This window comes from Penicillium alfredii (genome assembly GCF_028826965.1).
Source record: "Penicillium alfredii strain IBT 34128 chromosome Unknown utg000007l_segment0_segment0, whole genome shotgun sequence".
Taxonomy (NCBI): Eukaryota; Fungi; Ascomycota; class Eurotiomycetes; order Eurotiales; family Aspergillaceae; genus Penicillium; species Penicillium alfredii.
In genome coordinates, this window is record NW_026622704.1 from 2699625 (window position 1) to 2714569 (window position 14945).

The 14945-nt window shown below is 50.1% G+C and overlaps 8 protein-coding genes across 8 annotated transcripts; 4 read left to right on the forward strand and 4 right to left on the reverse strand.

Moving 5' to 3' along the window:
* Nucleotides 1-220: 220 nt before the first annotated feature.
* NUU61_005670 (arrestin (or S-antigen), N-terminal domain protein) lies at nucleotides 221-2302 on the reverse strand (the record flags this gene model as incomplete). The annotated part of the gene is made up of 5 exons (XM_056656252.1): nucleotides 221-940; nucleotides 995-1558; nucleotides 1625-1837; nucleotides 1901-2014; nucleotides 2090-2302. The coding sequence occupies 5 exons, from the start codon at nucleotides 2300-2302 to the stop codon at nucleotides 221-223; spliced, it is 1824 nt and encodes a 607-aa protein (XP_056511865.1).
* A 773-nt stretch (nucleotides 2303-3075) lies between these two features.
* NUU61_005671 (triglyceride lipase) lies at nucleotides 3076-6250 on the reverse strand (the record flags this gene model as incomplete). The annotated part of the gene is made up of 11 exons (XM_056656253.1): nucleotides 3076-3388; nucleotides 3441-3673; nucleotides 3724-3817; nucleotides 3875-3876; nucleotides 3936-3945; nucleotides 4010-4250; nucleotides 4318-4479; nucleotides 5052-5217; nucleotides 5325-5551; nucleotides 5619-5848; nucleotides 5976-6250. The coding sequence occupies 11 exons, from the start codon at nucleotides 6248-6250 to the stop codon at nucleotides 3076-3078; spliced, it is 1953 nt and encodes a 650-aa protein (XP_056511866.1).
* A 43-nt stretch (nucleotides 6251-6293) lies between these two features.
* On the reverse strand, nucleotides 6294-6688 carry NUU61_005672 (uncharacterized protein; the record flags this gene model as incomplete). The annotated part of the gene is made up of 2 exons (XM_056656254.1): nucleotides 6294-6488; nucleotides 6563-6688. 2 exons carry the CDS (start codon nucleotides 6686-6688, stop codon nucleotides 6294-6296), a joined length of 321 nt encoding a protein of 106 aa, XP_056511867.1.
* Nucleotides 6689-7192: 504 nt separating this feature from the next.
* On the forward strand, nucleotides 7193-8080 carry NUU61_005673 (uncharacterized protein; the record flags this gene model as incomplete). Its single annotated transcript, XM_056656255.1, has 1 exon — nucleotides 7193-8080. The coding sequence occupies one exon, from the start codon at nucleotides 7193-7195 to the stop codon at nucleotides 8078-8080; it is 888 nt and encodes a 295-aa protein (XP_056511868.1).
* Nucleotides 8081-8601: 521 nt separating this feature from the next.
* Nucleotides 8602-9558, forward strand: NUU61_005674 (uncharacterized protein; the record flags this gene model as incomplete). Its single annotated transcript, XM_056656256.1, has 1 exon — nucleotides 8602-9558. The coding sequence occupies one exon, from the start codon at nucleotides 8602-8604 to the stop codon at nucleotides 9556-9558; it is 957 nt and encodes a 318-aa protein (XP_056511869.1).
* Nucleotides 9559-9767: 209 nt separating this feature from the next.
* NUU61_005675 (uncharacterized protein) lies at nucleotides 9768-10181 on the reverse strand (the record flags this gene model as incomplete). Its single annotated transcript, XM_056656257.1, has 2 exons — nucleotides 9768-9941; nucleotides 10014-10181. The coding sequence occupies 2 exons, from the start codon at nucleotides 10179-10181 to the stop codon at nucleotides 9768-9770; spliced, it is 342 nt and encodes a 113-aa protein (XP_056511870.1).
* A 553-nt stretch (nucleotides 10182-10734) lies between these two features.
* NUU61_005676 (protein PET117) lies at nucleotides 10735-11068 on the forward strand (the record flags this gene model as incomplete). Its single annotated transcript, XM_056656258.1, has 2 exons — nucleotides 10735-10830; nucleotides 10895-11068. The coding sequence occupies 2 exons, from the start codon at nucleotides 10735-10737 to the stop codon at nucleotides 11066-11068; spliced, it is 270 nt and encodes an 89-aa protein (XP_056511871.1).
* Nucleotides 11069-12941: 1873 nt separating this feature from the next.
* On the forward strand, nucleotides 12942-14803 carry NUU61_005677 (indoleamine 2,3-dioxygenase family protein; the record flags this gene model as incomplete). Its single annotated transcript, XM_056656259.1, has 5 exons — nucleotides 12942-13435; nucleotides 13538-13854; nucleotides 13938-14098; nucleotides 14170-14472; nucleotides 14576-14803. 5 exons carry the CDS (start codon nucleotides 12942-12944, stop codon nucleotides 14801-14803), a joined length of 1503 nt encoding a protein of 500 aa, XP_056511872.1.
* Nucleotides 14804-14945: the final 142 nt, after the last annotated feature.

Here is a 14945-nt window from a genome sequence, read left to right on the forward strand (position 1 = left end):
TCTTCGGCCACAAACGCCAGATCATGGCAGGAAATTGGGTATGCGACTTTGTGAGAAAAGAGACAATACCACAGATGTGGCATGATCCTATGTTGGATGTCAAGATGTGCATTCCAGCAGGGTTGACTTTTTTCTCGCTCCCAGGTTTGGTGAGACCAGCACCATATTGGAGCGATGGGTGCGCTCATAGTCACATTCAAGGCGGTTATGTCTCGAAAGATCAAGAGTGTCCTCGTCTATTCGGGCTCGGGACAGGTTTTCGGGTAGGCACGCCGAGATTCATGGGGCGAAGATTGTTCCGGGAAGGCTGTCGCTCCACGGCACTTGGGGCAAGTTGGTGGCTCTCGGCAACAGGCTGGTACTGCGGAGGGCTTTCCTCATCCACGGGATTCCGGGGGACCTTCATGGTACTTTGTGAACGTCTGACCGGAGACGTGGAGGGGGATCCAGAATGAGACTCGGGCGGAGTGGTGGGTAGCATGTCAAAGGATTCCGAGGACGAGCGGCTGTCGCGGCAGTAAGGAAGCGCTGAAGATCCCTCTGGCGCCGGGCTCTCCTCACGGGCCTTCCCCGTTTCGGCTGCCGATTTGGCATCAGTTCCAGAGTCCATGGCACCCCCGGAAGAAGAGGTATCTGGTGGGTGATACTCGCGGCGTGGTCCATCCACCGGGCTTAGGTTTTCCGCCATGGCATCCTCATAGCTGGGCGGTGCATCATCGTAAACCTCGGCAGTACTGACGGGCACTGGCGCATCCATTGGTCGTGGGGGCATAGGCGGCCGGCTGCTACCTTCGTTTGTCGGCCAGCTGGGTCGAGATGATGGTTTTGAAGGTGATGGTTGAAGAGTTGCCGCTGCCATAGCATCCAGGAGGGCCTGAGGGGGAGCAATTCCAGAGTAAACCCTGACCGGCATTCGTAATGGCAGAACAATGAGTTGCGGCTACAAAAAAAGGTCAGATGGGCAATGTCACAAGCGGTTAATATCCCCACATACCTTCATTTCCTTGACGGTGCCATGGGTTAGACCAACTCGCACTTCCAGCTCATAAGTTCTCTCGATATTACACGTCTCAAAGGATGGCGCAACCGAGTTAGGTAGAGGTAGATGGTTCCACAAGTTAGGGTCAATAACCCAATCGGTGCCTACCGCATCGCCCGGTTTGCCCATCGGGGTTTGCATGTTGCTGCGGCTCAGAATGACCCAGGAGCCAGTTTCTTTGCGAGTAAGATCATGGGCAATGATTTTGGTGTACGAAATTAGTTCCACTTGTAGCATTTGGAGAAAGATAATGTCTGAGGTTTCGGTCAACTTCCTAGCGATTAGACGAAGTGGAACTGGTTCGTTGCATGTGAGAATAGACGGGTTGGGGAGGCGAGCATCCAAGGCCACTCGAGGAGGTTCCGCATAAATGTCTCCAAGTGCGGCATTAGAAACGCGCGAGAACAGATTTTTTTTCTTGGAGATCTTGGAGAATTGGTGTTGCCGCCTTGCGTAAGTCTCCTCGTTGGGATTGCCAGTTCGGGGTGGCTCAATCGGCAAGAAATTCAAGCCCACGAGCTAACAAATTGTCAGCAATCTTGACCAAGCGCAATTGGACTTGTTCTCTCTCAATATGACACCCACCGCCCGGATATTCTCTTTGTAAAACTGTGGCCGAATGACCGTTGCCTTGACGAAATATTTGATGTCGGCCTCACCGGGGAAACCACTCAACGAGGGAGGCAGAGTCTTCTTGACATGGCGATTGGTGTCTCGGGCCATCTCAACTTTCAACCCGCTAAAGTTGAGGTTGGTGAGCATGCTATTGTGGGTGCTGCAAGCATTGTTGAAAGGGAACTAGACCGAGGTTAGGCGAGATGTGTCTGTGTGTGTTGAGAACCAAACCAAAATCATATTCACCTTGAACTGGAATGGATATTCGTACGTCCCTGGGGCGAACGTATACGATGTAGCTGGCGACCCTTGCTGCATGACACCCGGCGTAGGGAAGACGGTCGCGACCTTGTACAAGATCTGAACCCAGTCAGCTACACGTCCAAGATATCACAAAAAAAGCATCGGTGTATTAAATAGACAGTCACCGCTCACCTTGTGGACCTCCAGCTCTGTCCGCTTCTTATCGGAGTTCACATTCTGTGGGTTCCGAGGACCGGACAGGCGCGTGCGACTCTCGCCCTCCAACTTGACCTGGATGCCGCCGATCGCTGCTTCAGTATGTAAACCGAGCACAACCTTGCCAGACAGGAAGTCAAGGTTGGTGTAATGAGTATGCCGGCTGTCCAACAGGATTGTCGCGGACATGGCGACGGGCGCCCGAAACCCTGGCTAGGGCTCTCGCTCTCTGGTGTGGGGTGCGCGTGCGATCAAATCGTCAAATCGGGGGAATATCGACTGATCGGACAAGGCGCAAGAAACAATTCCTTGTGGAGGTGAAAGGAGTTAAGGTCGTGGGGTTGTCAGATTTGGAGGGGGGAAGAAATGCGGATTATATGCGAGGGGAAGCGGACCCGTGGAATGACGTCTGGGATCAACTGATTTGACTTGGCTTCGGCACCCACGGTTCACTCGCTGATTTCGCAGTGGTTTTAACTATTTGAACTGCGCCTCGAATTCGCTCAGCCACGTTGATCTCGCTGCCTGGGATGATTTTTATATGCAACTTGCGATCAACCGGAAGATGCCGGGATTCTACAAGATGCAAAAGACTCGGGAATGTCCATATATGTATTTTCTGATATAGTAAGTCTAGGATACTATAGGGCATTTCTTTGCTAGGGCTAAGGTTATCATTGTGAATATCATCATCATAGATCTCAAGATAAACAGAAAATTCAAGACATCGGTGTTCCAGGCACCAGAATTCCACGCGATTAAACAGGGTTCGATCGCTCTCGGCCCCACAATAATAATAATAGAATGTGATCGGCTTCAGCCCATCTATGTACATTGGTACTAGATAATATGGCTGCATATGGTATCCCGGGCAAGGAATATCGAGGTATTCGCATATACATCGTACACCCCGGTTATAGTCCCTCTCGCGCCAGCATATCTGAAAACAAAATCCAACCCCATTAGCTGTTGACCAGGTCCGATCCACGTCTACCGAACATACCTGCAATGGCCAAATAAAAGGCGACCGCGTTGAACTTTCTTCGGTTGCCGGTGATTTCCCCCGCCAGCCATTTCAGCCGGTTGCTCCAATTGATCAGGTCGAGGTGGCTCACGCCTACCAGGGTCCCTTTGTATCCGGAATCGCCTCCCCAGCGGCTGCTGGCCACGCTAACCAGGCCATCGTTGGGCCCTTCAGCCTCGGCGAGGACCCGATGCGATAGTCGGAAGACAGACCAGATACTAGGCTGCACGGATGCGCCGTACGAGAAGTACCTAGACGCGAATCAGATCCCCGTCAGCACAATAGATAGGTGGTGGTACGCACCGTACGTCATCCACATCCGGGGTACTAGGGTTGAACGTCTCGGCCATGTACTTTCGGGTCAGCTGAGCAAAGGCGCCGGTCTCAACATTCAATCGTTCAAGGGTATAGTATATCTGTGGGAGGCGGTCCGCTGCAAGACATGTCGAGTGAGCTTCCATTTGGGAGGGAATGCGAAGGTAGATGCATTCACAAACCTCCGATCTGTTCAAAGAAATAGTCCGCCACGGCCGATCCTGTCAAGTAGTCAGTCAACAATGTCGGAAAGAAACAGAGGTTGTAATACCAGACCTCGGTGCGGAGTCGCAATGGTGGTCAGCGACAACACTTTGAACTTTGATGGTCGAATATGGCTAATCATGTACCGTGAATCCAGGCCACTTTGACCGTTGCATTAGCTCGTGGAATTCGAAAGGTATTCCATCGCGATATCTCACCCCTAGAAAACAGATGAATAACGGCTTCAGTTTGGAAGACGAGAGGAGAGAGCTATCTTACCATGCTGTGACTGCACGCAAACCAATTATTATATTAACGCCAATGCTCCAAATAAAGCCAAGGACTCAACATACGCAATGATATTGACATCCTTCCCCCGCGCGCCGACTTCGATATCTCGGGCCAATTCCTCGGCGCGTGCCTCAATGGATCCCGACGGCGGTACCGTGGCCGTGATCACTTCAATTCCTTGCGCTGATAGTGCTTCCTTGATCCCACGCCAGTACTGAACACCGGGCAGGTATGGACCCGCGAGGCGCAACTCGTCAAACCCAAGGAGACCATGGGCGAGAACGACTGGGTGTTTGGGGGCGACTGCACACATATTGTCAGCAAGAGATATCCATGAATACAATAGTCTCTCGTGTCTCCATATACGAACTATAGTGGTCTCGGATCACCGAGTACTCGTCGTGAATGACCTTGCCATGGTCCTCCAGACGCGGTTCGAGGATTGAGTTTAACCTGCGCGGGGACGCGTGAAACCCGCGACGGGCCAGGTAGGATGATTGATCAAGCCAGCAGTTTACCAATTGGGGTTTGACTGCATTCCGAATCGCGACTGCATATCCCATGGCCGAAGGTGGTTGTTGTTTAGATGTGGGGATGACGCAACGGGGAAACCTATTTTTCGTTGCCTCAGGCTGGCATCTGCGCTAGAGTGCCTTGATATCGACCCCCACAAAGTAGTCACAAGGTAGTAAAATAAAAAATTAATGAGTGCATATTTCTAATCATTACGGTCCCTTGACTGTCTTCATAATCTATTCTTTCGTGGCTATTGAATGACCTTGGTCTAGATAGATCTACACCTCATCCTTCAGCCAAGGATCCTGTAAGAGTGCTCTGGCTGCTGGTCGTGCCTCTGGCAACCAAGTCAGAGTCCTTTGGAGGAATTGAAGGAAGCCTGTTTTGTTTTGGGGTCGAGTCTCAAGAGCCTCCATCGTGCGGGCGTGAGGGATGGGAGCCAGGCCTAACTATTCCCCTGTGATGCCAGTTAGTAAAGGATATACAGACGTACTGTGAGTAATTGAGAGCATAAAAGGGGCATCGTGGAATTGTTTTTCTCTTCTCCGCCACCATCATTTGTGAGCTTGGGGGGGGGGGGCAACATACCGCTTTCATCCCAATAGTCAGCCCTCTTCTCTGGGTTCTTCGCCAGGAACTCAGGCAGCGGCGGTCCCAATGTAGCAATCATCTCGGCGAGGTGGGCAGCATCGTAAAGATCGCCATCCTCATCGCGTGCTGTGAACAGTCTTTTTGGCTGGAAAAGATCCCAGGTCTGTTCTCGGAATCCCGTCAGCTTTCACATATCGAAAGAATTCTGATTCAGTTCAGACCCACCGTGGGGCCAACACTCCAGATATCGACTTAGTAACTCCAGCCCACCCAAAGGAGTGTCTCAGGGGCTCGATACTCCAAGGGCATGATGTCACCGGCATGAGGCCCGGGGCCAATCCTTGCCTTCCCGAGGCCGTGATAGGCGCGAGAGAGATATTGTCCGAGAAGAAGAGAAACAGGCTTTCGGGGCACAGGAACCTCAAACTCTCTGTCATCGAGCCTTTTAAAGAGGTTATTATCGTAGACACCAAGGAGCAGGTTACCAGGGTGAATATCTACCCATAAGTTAGTCACTCGACACACAAGGAGGAATCAATGGGGAAAAGAGCTGGAGGGTAATACCGGTATGAACAACCTCTCCATCGGCATGAAGAAAATCCAAAATCTTGAGAAGCTCAATAATAGCTTCCTTTACTAGATCTTCATCTAGTCCACTCTTTCGAAATACCACCTTCATATCACGCAGGCTCATCTGTGCAGCCAGGAAGACAAGGACAATGTGCTCCCCATCTGGGCCGGTAGCTATGAATGACTCCAGTAGTCTCCGGATGCCGGTACGTCCTTGGTGAGAGCTGTGTGCTATGCGACGGGCAAGGTGATCATAGCATGGAAGTTCACGGTGGACCAAGGAGGTATGCACATAGATTTTTAATGCGACACACTGATGATCTCTTATGCTAATTAAGAGTGCTTGCATACCTTAGATCTCGAGCAAGCCAAGTCGTAGAAGAACTGCCAAATCCGACCTTCGCGATGATTTGGAAGCGTTCTTGAAACACCTCGCCGAGGCGCACGGGATAGAAGCGATCGGCTCGGTAATCCGGTATTTCCTCCTCCTCAATCAGACGGTCGGCTTCAATGGTTTTAAATCCACTAGCAGGAAGCGGCCGGGGCTCTTCTCGAGCGGTTGATCTTGGTAGTTGACTGGTGAATGAGCTTATCGAAGAGGTCAAAGTTGTCCACATCGAGGACATTCTGCGCGTAGAGTGCACGGCAGGGCTTTGTATTCTTGTGGCTTTAATTGCATTTGGCCATAGATTGGTCCTCAATTTCAAGGGTTGTCTTGTTAAAGACGCCATTATTCCAAGGCAGTGAGAACAAAGTGTTGTCGAACGCGTCTCCACGGAGGTAGTTATGGCCAACGCTCACAAAATCTGCATCAATCTCAGGGGTGAATCCAGCAGCGCTCTTCAGCGTGCCTCCGGTCATGGGCTATCAGAATGAGACAAGCATGTATTTAGTCTATTGGGTCCTGGTGATAATGTCAAGGGAAATCCGGTGCTTACCACAGCCCGTACAGGGTTCTTGCGAGAAGCACTACCTGAATAAATTAGATAGCGGTTAGCAGGTGATATAGTAAGGCCATGGATGAAGAACAGAAACTCGGGCTGGAGAGCAGGAAACTCGGCCATGATGTTTATCTTTGATCAAGAATGGCAGCAAGGAAAAATTCTAAGACAAGATCTGATTCTCTTGGCTGTGAAACTAGAATTTGACTGCTGAAAAGGCCCCAGCGGGGTCACCTATACTTGTGATGCACATTCAGCTTTCCATCCTTCGTGGCGGTGACTGAGTCAGGGAGAATTTCCCTTTTAGGCAGGTTGAGGTATTTCAAATGACTCGAGAATCCTATGCTACGTTGATAATCGTCGATCACTATGGAGGCCATAACATCGATCGGTTACTGTACCATTATTAATTGCTCCTTATAGACCGATATCTCCGATGTCACCGGCATCCGAGCAAGACCTTCATCAATATCAGGCCCCTTGTATTACGCGGATTGATGTCACCTCGCAAGAGGCTACCAGATACTTCGGGCAGAGACTTGAAGACAGCGTCTTAATTTATTCTTCGCATTTCTGAGCTTCTTTTCAAGAGAGACAAGTATCTAATCTCTGTTTATACTGATCACAATGTCTTCTAAGCCAGACTCCGAGCCTAATACAGCTTCTCTTGGTGAGGGCTTTCTAGGCGATCTAGGACCCCAAATTAAAAGATACCAATATCAAGGAATTGGGCAGTTTCTAGCGATTCGGGCAATGCAATGCCATCGTCAGCAAGAGGATCTTGGGTTCAGTGAGTGGATATTGTTCACAGGAGTTGAGCCTCAGGCGTTTACTCGTGACTTCCTCAACACCAACGATAAAAACATCCTACGTTCCTGGAGTGCTTATGACAAGACTCTACGTCTCCTCCTCGCTATCATGCCGGTCTCTCCTGCGCATGGAGCTGCTGCCACAGCTTTCGATCGACAATTGTTTGAAGCTCTTAAACCCCTCGGGCTTGATGAATCCATCCGAAGTACCGGACCTGCTACCCGCTCTGGCGAGCATGGCGCAAGACAGCCAGACTGCCAATTCCTACCGAACAGGCGCCCCAGCGGCCGAACCGACGACTGGCCATCTCTCGTTGTTGAGGTCGCATTTTCGGAGTCACCGTCGAAGTTGAACGCGAGTGTTCGGTACTGGTTTCAAGAATCAAAGGGGGATGTGAAGACCGTGATCACCTTGAGGATCAACCAGACCAGGCCTTCTCTTGTGTTTGAAAAATGGGAAAACAACAATGGACGGGAGCGCCGCCAACAAGTCGTGGCTGTTCAAAAAGGCGAAAACAACCATGTCTACGTGCAGCCTCAAAACGGGGCGCTTACAATCGATTTTGACAAGTTATTCCTGCGACAACCGAGTCAACCCCGGGAAACCGACATCCAGTTCGGCGAGGTGGAGTTGAAAAAGTCGCTGGAAAAGTCTGGTTTGAACAGGGCTTCTAAATTTAGTGTTTCTAGGATTCTCTGTCACTAGATGAATATGCTTGATAGGCAATTTTTGGATCTTACTCTTTGGAAAGTATCTGTCTATTATATAGGTTGCTTTATTGTTAACCTTCTATTAAAATATATCCTTAACGTAGACTCACTCTGATATATTAACAATCATAAGTAAACAGAGAGCTGTCTAGATAGTGATAAAATAATTAAGAGCTTAGTAAAATATTATAATATATCTTGGTGCTTATGCTCGGGTAGTAAAATACCTCTTCTGGAGGGAAATTTGATTCACTTATTTAAAGATAGGATCTCAGTGAATTCACTGTCAAAGTCTACAAAAGGTAGGGTAGATTCTTCACTTCGCACCATCTTAGTCCTCTTTCTTCTCAACACCGCACTTCACCATCTCAATCCATGAGTGATCAGACCAACTTTCATCTCTTCCCCTACCTCCCGCCAGAGCTACGGCATCTCATCTGGAAGTAATGCCTTCCAAAATGCAGGGTCTTCGAAGTGGAAGTGCCGCATCGTTTGCTGGAAAGCTACGGCAGCATCATGCGTACCTGGGCATCCAAGCAGAGTCGGAAGTCCCCAGTGATTACCCGTGACTGTAGGGAACCTCGCGACGTGGTGTTTGAGACAGACCGCATCGAAGGGATTGAAAATACTCCCATGCGTCATACCAACACTAAGCTTTCCCCGCGGTGGTTCGATTCAACGACCGACATCCCTACTTTGCTCTTGTTCCCTGGTACGGATTCTGCCCACTACAGATCCAAAGACTCAGTCCCGCTGCTCTTTGACTATGCGGTCCAGTGCCAGACGGCCATGATCCCGGCAGAACGTGTCTGCATGTGGGAGATCCCGTTAGGACGGCCTAAATGGGAGATTCTTTCTCAGTTGAAGAACTGGGTAATCTGTCTGCAGGAGGTCCCTATCTATGTCACCCGCAAGGACATGATCGACTCGCAACTTTTTGGTCAGTTGGGCGAGGAACATATCCAGCTGGTGGATCCGTTGGACACGGCAACGCTGCAACGCTTCTGCGACTTGGTGGAAAGATCAGAGGCCAGAGAAGGATACCAAGCGCAATTGTTTTCAAAGAAGCCCAAGGATGTGAAATCCTTTCATGTTCGAGTGAAGGAATGGATGCGAAATGCCATATGGGACTTGGTGCAGGCAGAACGGTTCGGGGAAGAATGGGTGTTTGTCGAATCCGATCCAGAAAATACCTTGCTGGAGCTCCAGACGAGAGACAAAGTCCCACGACAGCAATCGATCTCGAAATTTAGCAACGAGGAATTCCGGACGTTCTTTGCAGAATTGGCCCAGCTTTTCCCTAATGACCAACACCCCAAGGTGCAAGAGGTCTTGGCCTCATTGCTAACATTGCACCCCAGGATCGTGTTTCGCCCCTATATCACAGAATACTTGTTGCCTTTTGAAATCCATCGAGATTCAAAGGGGGAAGAGGGCAGGGCAGGGGGGGGGGGGGGGGGTATCAAAAAGTAGGTGAAAAGCAGGTTGCTTCTTTCGCAACGCCACATCTGCGGCGTTGGAGTGGTCTGGTCGTTTGTCTGTACCTATGCGATGGCCACAGGAACCCAAAGAAAAAAAAAGAAATTCATATTCTCCGAAGGTTGGATATCGATAAATAGCCATGAAAGAGCATCGTGCTGCTGATACTCGTGTAAAGACAAACCAAACCCATCATATCAACTCTATGCCTTGGACACAATCTTCTCGGGCACCTCCGGCTTCACATCGGTTGTCGCATGGATGAGGTCATTCACCACCTTGTCGCCCTTCTTCTTGCCGGCCTCCTGGATCTCCTTCAGGTTGGCCTCGGCCTCCTGGCTTGCATCGTCCTCAGCCTTCTTGAATCCACTCGAGTGCTAGAAAGGAAACTGGCGTCAGCAGGCCATCCCTGTTGAATCAACAACATTTGCGCTGCCCTCTCGTCTCACCTCAGCCTCGAACTTCTTGAACTCGTCTTCTTTCTGCTTCCGGTATTCCTCGATCTCCTTCTGCGCCTCGGATTTGGCGTCCCTTATGCGCTTGGTGCGATCTGTGTCATTGTGTAAGAAAATGGCTTCATGGGAAAGTGCTGACTGGTAGACTCGAGGATCATACATTCTCTGGCTAAATTGGATAGAATATATCAGTATAGGTCTCGAATGACATCAGAGGAACAAGCACAGTACACTAACCTTGCTGGACAATCTTCTGAGCCTCTCTCTCGGCCTAATAGTTTCATCATCAGTATCTCCCAGCCGAAACCGACACACAGTCAACACCTACATCGAGGAGGGTCTGAATGCCCGCGGAGTTCTGAGCCGACTGTTTCATTCGAGGTTAGCAGCTGAGCACGAGCACAAGAAACATTCTGCTTACCATCGCTGCCCAAGAACCCTCTCAATCTGTAAAGTAACGGGGGTTGCAAAGAAAAAGAGACTCTAAACCAGCAACGAGCGGAGAGTCTGGAGCTGCGACGACAGCTCGGAGCCACGCATCGCCCCCCAAGGCGGTGGGGGGCGGATAGTGCCGCCAGCCACCGCCCATCGATAAACGATCCGCACTTTTTGGTCGCATTGGTGATCGTCCGCACATGTTTTTTGCGGGGAGGGCGCTGTTGTTGGATTTTCAATCTTTGGCAGCTGTGACAAAGCATCGCTTTGGATTTCAGCCATGTCACGCGCATCCAAAATCACCTTGGCTGCCACTGGGCTGGGTACCGCAGGCATTGTCTACTTTGTCCACTGGTCGCAAGAGCAGGAAAGGGCGGTATGTTACTTAGTGTCGGTCTATCTTGAGGCAATGGATTGGTGCTGATCTCTTGGTTTGATAGGCTATGCACAAGGGTGTCGAGCGAGATATGGAGAAGCAACGCGTCCGCCAAGAACGTCAAGCCGACTTCGAGATGCAAAAGGCCTTGGAGCAACAGTATCTCCAGATTCAGAACGTGTCCAAAAACGCTGGCGACTCAAATCCAGCAGACAACAATCCAAGTCCGGGGACATGAGGAACATACTCAAAGGTGGTGGTATGGCGTGGCTTTGATCTGGACAATTGGGTCATTCGGGAATGTACTTTTGGTGGACTACACTGGGTGATTTCCATGGGGAGCCAGTCATTCATTGACAGTTGTGGGAGCTGGAAATTCTGCATCTTGCATGCTATGTATAAATTGGCGTCGTGTACAATATACCCTGTCATGTATGATATGTTAAGCATGAACTCGTCTCTACTTTACAGTTCAAGGGAACAATACAAAAGAAATAATATGAGCAACAAGCAGAAGAGCCCTGAGTCATACTGGCTGGTTTGAGACAAGGCAGTGTGCATTCAGTAGAAATGAGGATATCTACACTTGGGCATGAACTACGAGCGGCTGCTCTTATAGGGCGAATGCCTTGTTGCAAGCCCAAGCAATCCATGATGATGGATATATAATACAATGAATGAAAATGAAATCAATATGACAGTGTTATAGCAAGAAATTAGTATTAATGATCTCGTCTGGAGTATAAATATATACACCAACTAGAAGAACTCCCATCGTCTCTATTGGGTATGATACTAGTAAATGTCAATCCATTCAAGGAATTATCCGACATCAAGTTTGAATTATACGACTGGGGAAAAATGTGAATTTCTCGACTCGGTTGATAATCCCTTGTGACATCGGGCTCCTCCTTTACTTCGGGGCAGACTACCAAGTTCCGCTCTAAAACAACTGCTGCTATACTCCCCCAGGCCCAGAAACTTGTTCGTTAAATTTAGTGTGCTATATAAGCTTAGTAGGTACGTCATGGCAATAAAGAGGGCATCGCCTATCTCATTCTATTCCATTGTCGCATTATAAGATCTTGTCTGCTACAGGACTTGCTACATATCAAGAAACATCTCTGAACATTAACATGTTTTTCTTTCTTTGTATTTAATGATAGATTAAATAGCCCGTAGACGAGAAGTTAAGTTAGAGTATATTTGAGGGTTAACCTAATAACCCCACACTTTTCATCCAAAGACATGCAGATATCCAACGGGCCTGGCATATAAAACGAGGCCGGTTATTCGCGGAGGCCGGCTGAATTCCGGCCTCAGGACGCTAGGAAAGTCTAATCTGGCCTTATCCGCCAATCATAGGGCATTATTTCATTCTCCAGTCTTGGCACCGGATGAAATATAGAGCACGCCTCGCAGCCAGGCAGTGTGCAACCAGTATGCTTGTCAGAATCATGGCAACAAGGTGGCAATATCTTATATCCGAGTCGTCGACAGATATCTCCTGAGACATTTATAGCCTTGACCAAGTGCCCGCCCTTTGTGAAAGCTGTCAAAGCGGCTCTTTTATCCAGTTCTGGATCGGGCTTAGCGTGTCCCCGTGACCATTTCCTGCCCTTCTTTGCTGGATGTTGATGTCGACCACTTGGATGTATAGAGCGAGGTCGAAACAGTCCATTTGGACCGAAACCACCCTGTATGGCTTCCCTCAGCTGTGTCATAACATTATCAGAACTCACAGACCCATCCAAATGCCCGATGTCACCGGATCCACGCCATCTTCTATCTCTTTCGTAATGGTGGGCTTGAGGCCGGAATTGATACCGGCCTCTGAGTATTATAAGAATCTGCTCCTCACCCGCCCAAATCATCGAGTTTTCTTTTCTTTTCTCATCCTTCAAGTGCCCTGGATTCCTCTCTTCTCTTTTTTGACCCATTCCTCCTGGTTCCTTGGTTCCTGACTTCTTCCCCAACCTTGGTCCTTGGCCTTGATACTTCTATCCACCACCCCTTCCCCCTATACCTAGCACATATCATTGTCCTTCTACTGGACCATTATATATTCCTTGTCCTATATCTATTGTTTATTGTCTTGGATCATCATCATCATGACCCGAACCCAAGTCCCCTTCCCCTCCGCCAGAACCCTGGAGCAGTTCCCCCATGTCAACGAGGACCCTTCCACTCTGTCCCATGCACTGGACCCCTTCACCATCACCACCTCCACGGGGTTCTTGCCCTATGCCACTGCCCCTTCCACTTTGCCAGAGGTCTTCGGGCCCTTGGCCTCTCTCGTGGATCGTCTCCCTGTCGTGAAGGCCGATGGCAAGCCTGGTCTGCTGGCCACATACGAGCTCGGCCCCGCTGTCAAGGCCGAGCTCTCAGACCTAACAGATGAGGTGAACAAGCTGGTCACTGCCGACGGCTCTCCGGATCTGTTCACCGTCGCCGCTGTCTTCCGGGACTATACCTTCCTGGCCTCCTCGTACTTGCTTGAGCCCTGCTGGGAGAACTGGTGCAAGAATCCCGACAACGGTTATGGTCTTGGTCGTGATGTACTTCCTCAGGCTGTTGCTCGTCCTATGTATCGCTGTGCCCAGCTGTAGGTTTTTCTCTTCCCCTCCCTTCCCTTCTTTCCTTGACTGCATCTGCTATCTGGAAATATTGTTGCCATAAGATCATCGTTGCTGACTAGTCTTTCCAGTCTGGACCTGCCTCCTTTCATGTCCTATGCTGCCTCTTATGCCCTCTTCAACTACACTGTGGCTGATCCCTCCAAGGGTCTGGAGGAGTACTCCAACCTGCGTCTGATCCGCGCTTTCGAGCGCGGCCACGACCCTAAGAGCTCTGAGGCGGGCTTTATTTTGACCCACGTGGACATGGTCAAGGAGACCGGTGCCCTCATTAGCGGTGCACTCAAGGTCGTCGACAACCTGGAGCAGCACGCTCCGCGGGCTGATATCAACGATGGATTCCGGGAGATTTTGTGCGCGATGGAGAAGATTGAGGCGTCCATGGAAGGTAAGTTGTCCTCTCCATTAGCCAGGGATTCCCTCGCAAGGCTCAATTTCTTTTGTTGCCATGATTTGCTAACTCCGGTATAGAGATGTGGGGGAACTCCAAGCCATCCGAGTATCTCTCCTTCCGCGTGTTCATCTTCGGCATTACCTCGCAGTCCATGTTCCCGAACGGAGTAATTTACGAAGGCGTCGAAGACAACAAGCCTCTCTTCTTCCGCGGCGAGAGCGGTGCCAATGACAGCATCGTACGTATCAATCTCCAGCCCCTTCAGGACAAAGATTATCAGTACAGCTAACATAAACAACAATCCCATAGATCCCGCTCCTCGACCATCTCTGCCAGATCCCAATGCCGTCGACTCCCCTCACCAAAATTCTGCATGAGTTCCGCGCCTATCGCCCGCTCCCGCATCGCCAGTTCCTCACCTATATCCGTGAAAAGGCCGAGGAAGTAGGCGTGCAGAACTTCGCTGTGCAGGACTCTGAGACGGCGGTGCTGTTCCTCAGAACCCTCAACCACATCCGCAGCTTCCGGTGGCGCCACTGGCTGTTTGCGCGTGAGTATATCATCCGCCGTACGCCGCACCCGACTGCCACGGGTGGCAGTCCAATTGTGACGGTAAGTCAAAGACTCTTGTCTCCCTTGACTTCACACTCTAGGGAGTCCTTTATGAACATACACACTTTTTCATGGGATTGATGCTGACATTAACGGCTTTTAGTGGCTTCCCAACCAGCTCTCGGCCGTCATGGACCTCATGGTCTCCATCTATGACGCCTATCTTGCGCCAAAAGAGGGCGTTGCCGTTGTGTCGAATGGTGTTAATGGCCAGGAGGATCTGATCGCCTCGCACCGCAAGCAGGTCGAGCCGATGATGGAGCTGGTGCGGGATCAGCGCGAGAAGCTGGCTCGCGAGGTGGAGCGCTGGTGCCAGGAACGGGGGGTTTGAAGTGGTCCATTGTTCTCGTAGATACTCATTTACTTGGGTAGACACATCGCATCGATATAGAATGCCAAATTATGATTGTTGTTATTCTTCTATTTCCCTATGTATTGTTAGGGGAGAAAAAGAACAACCTTGCGCCGTGGTT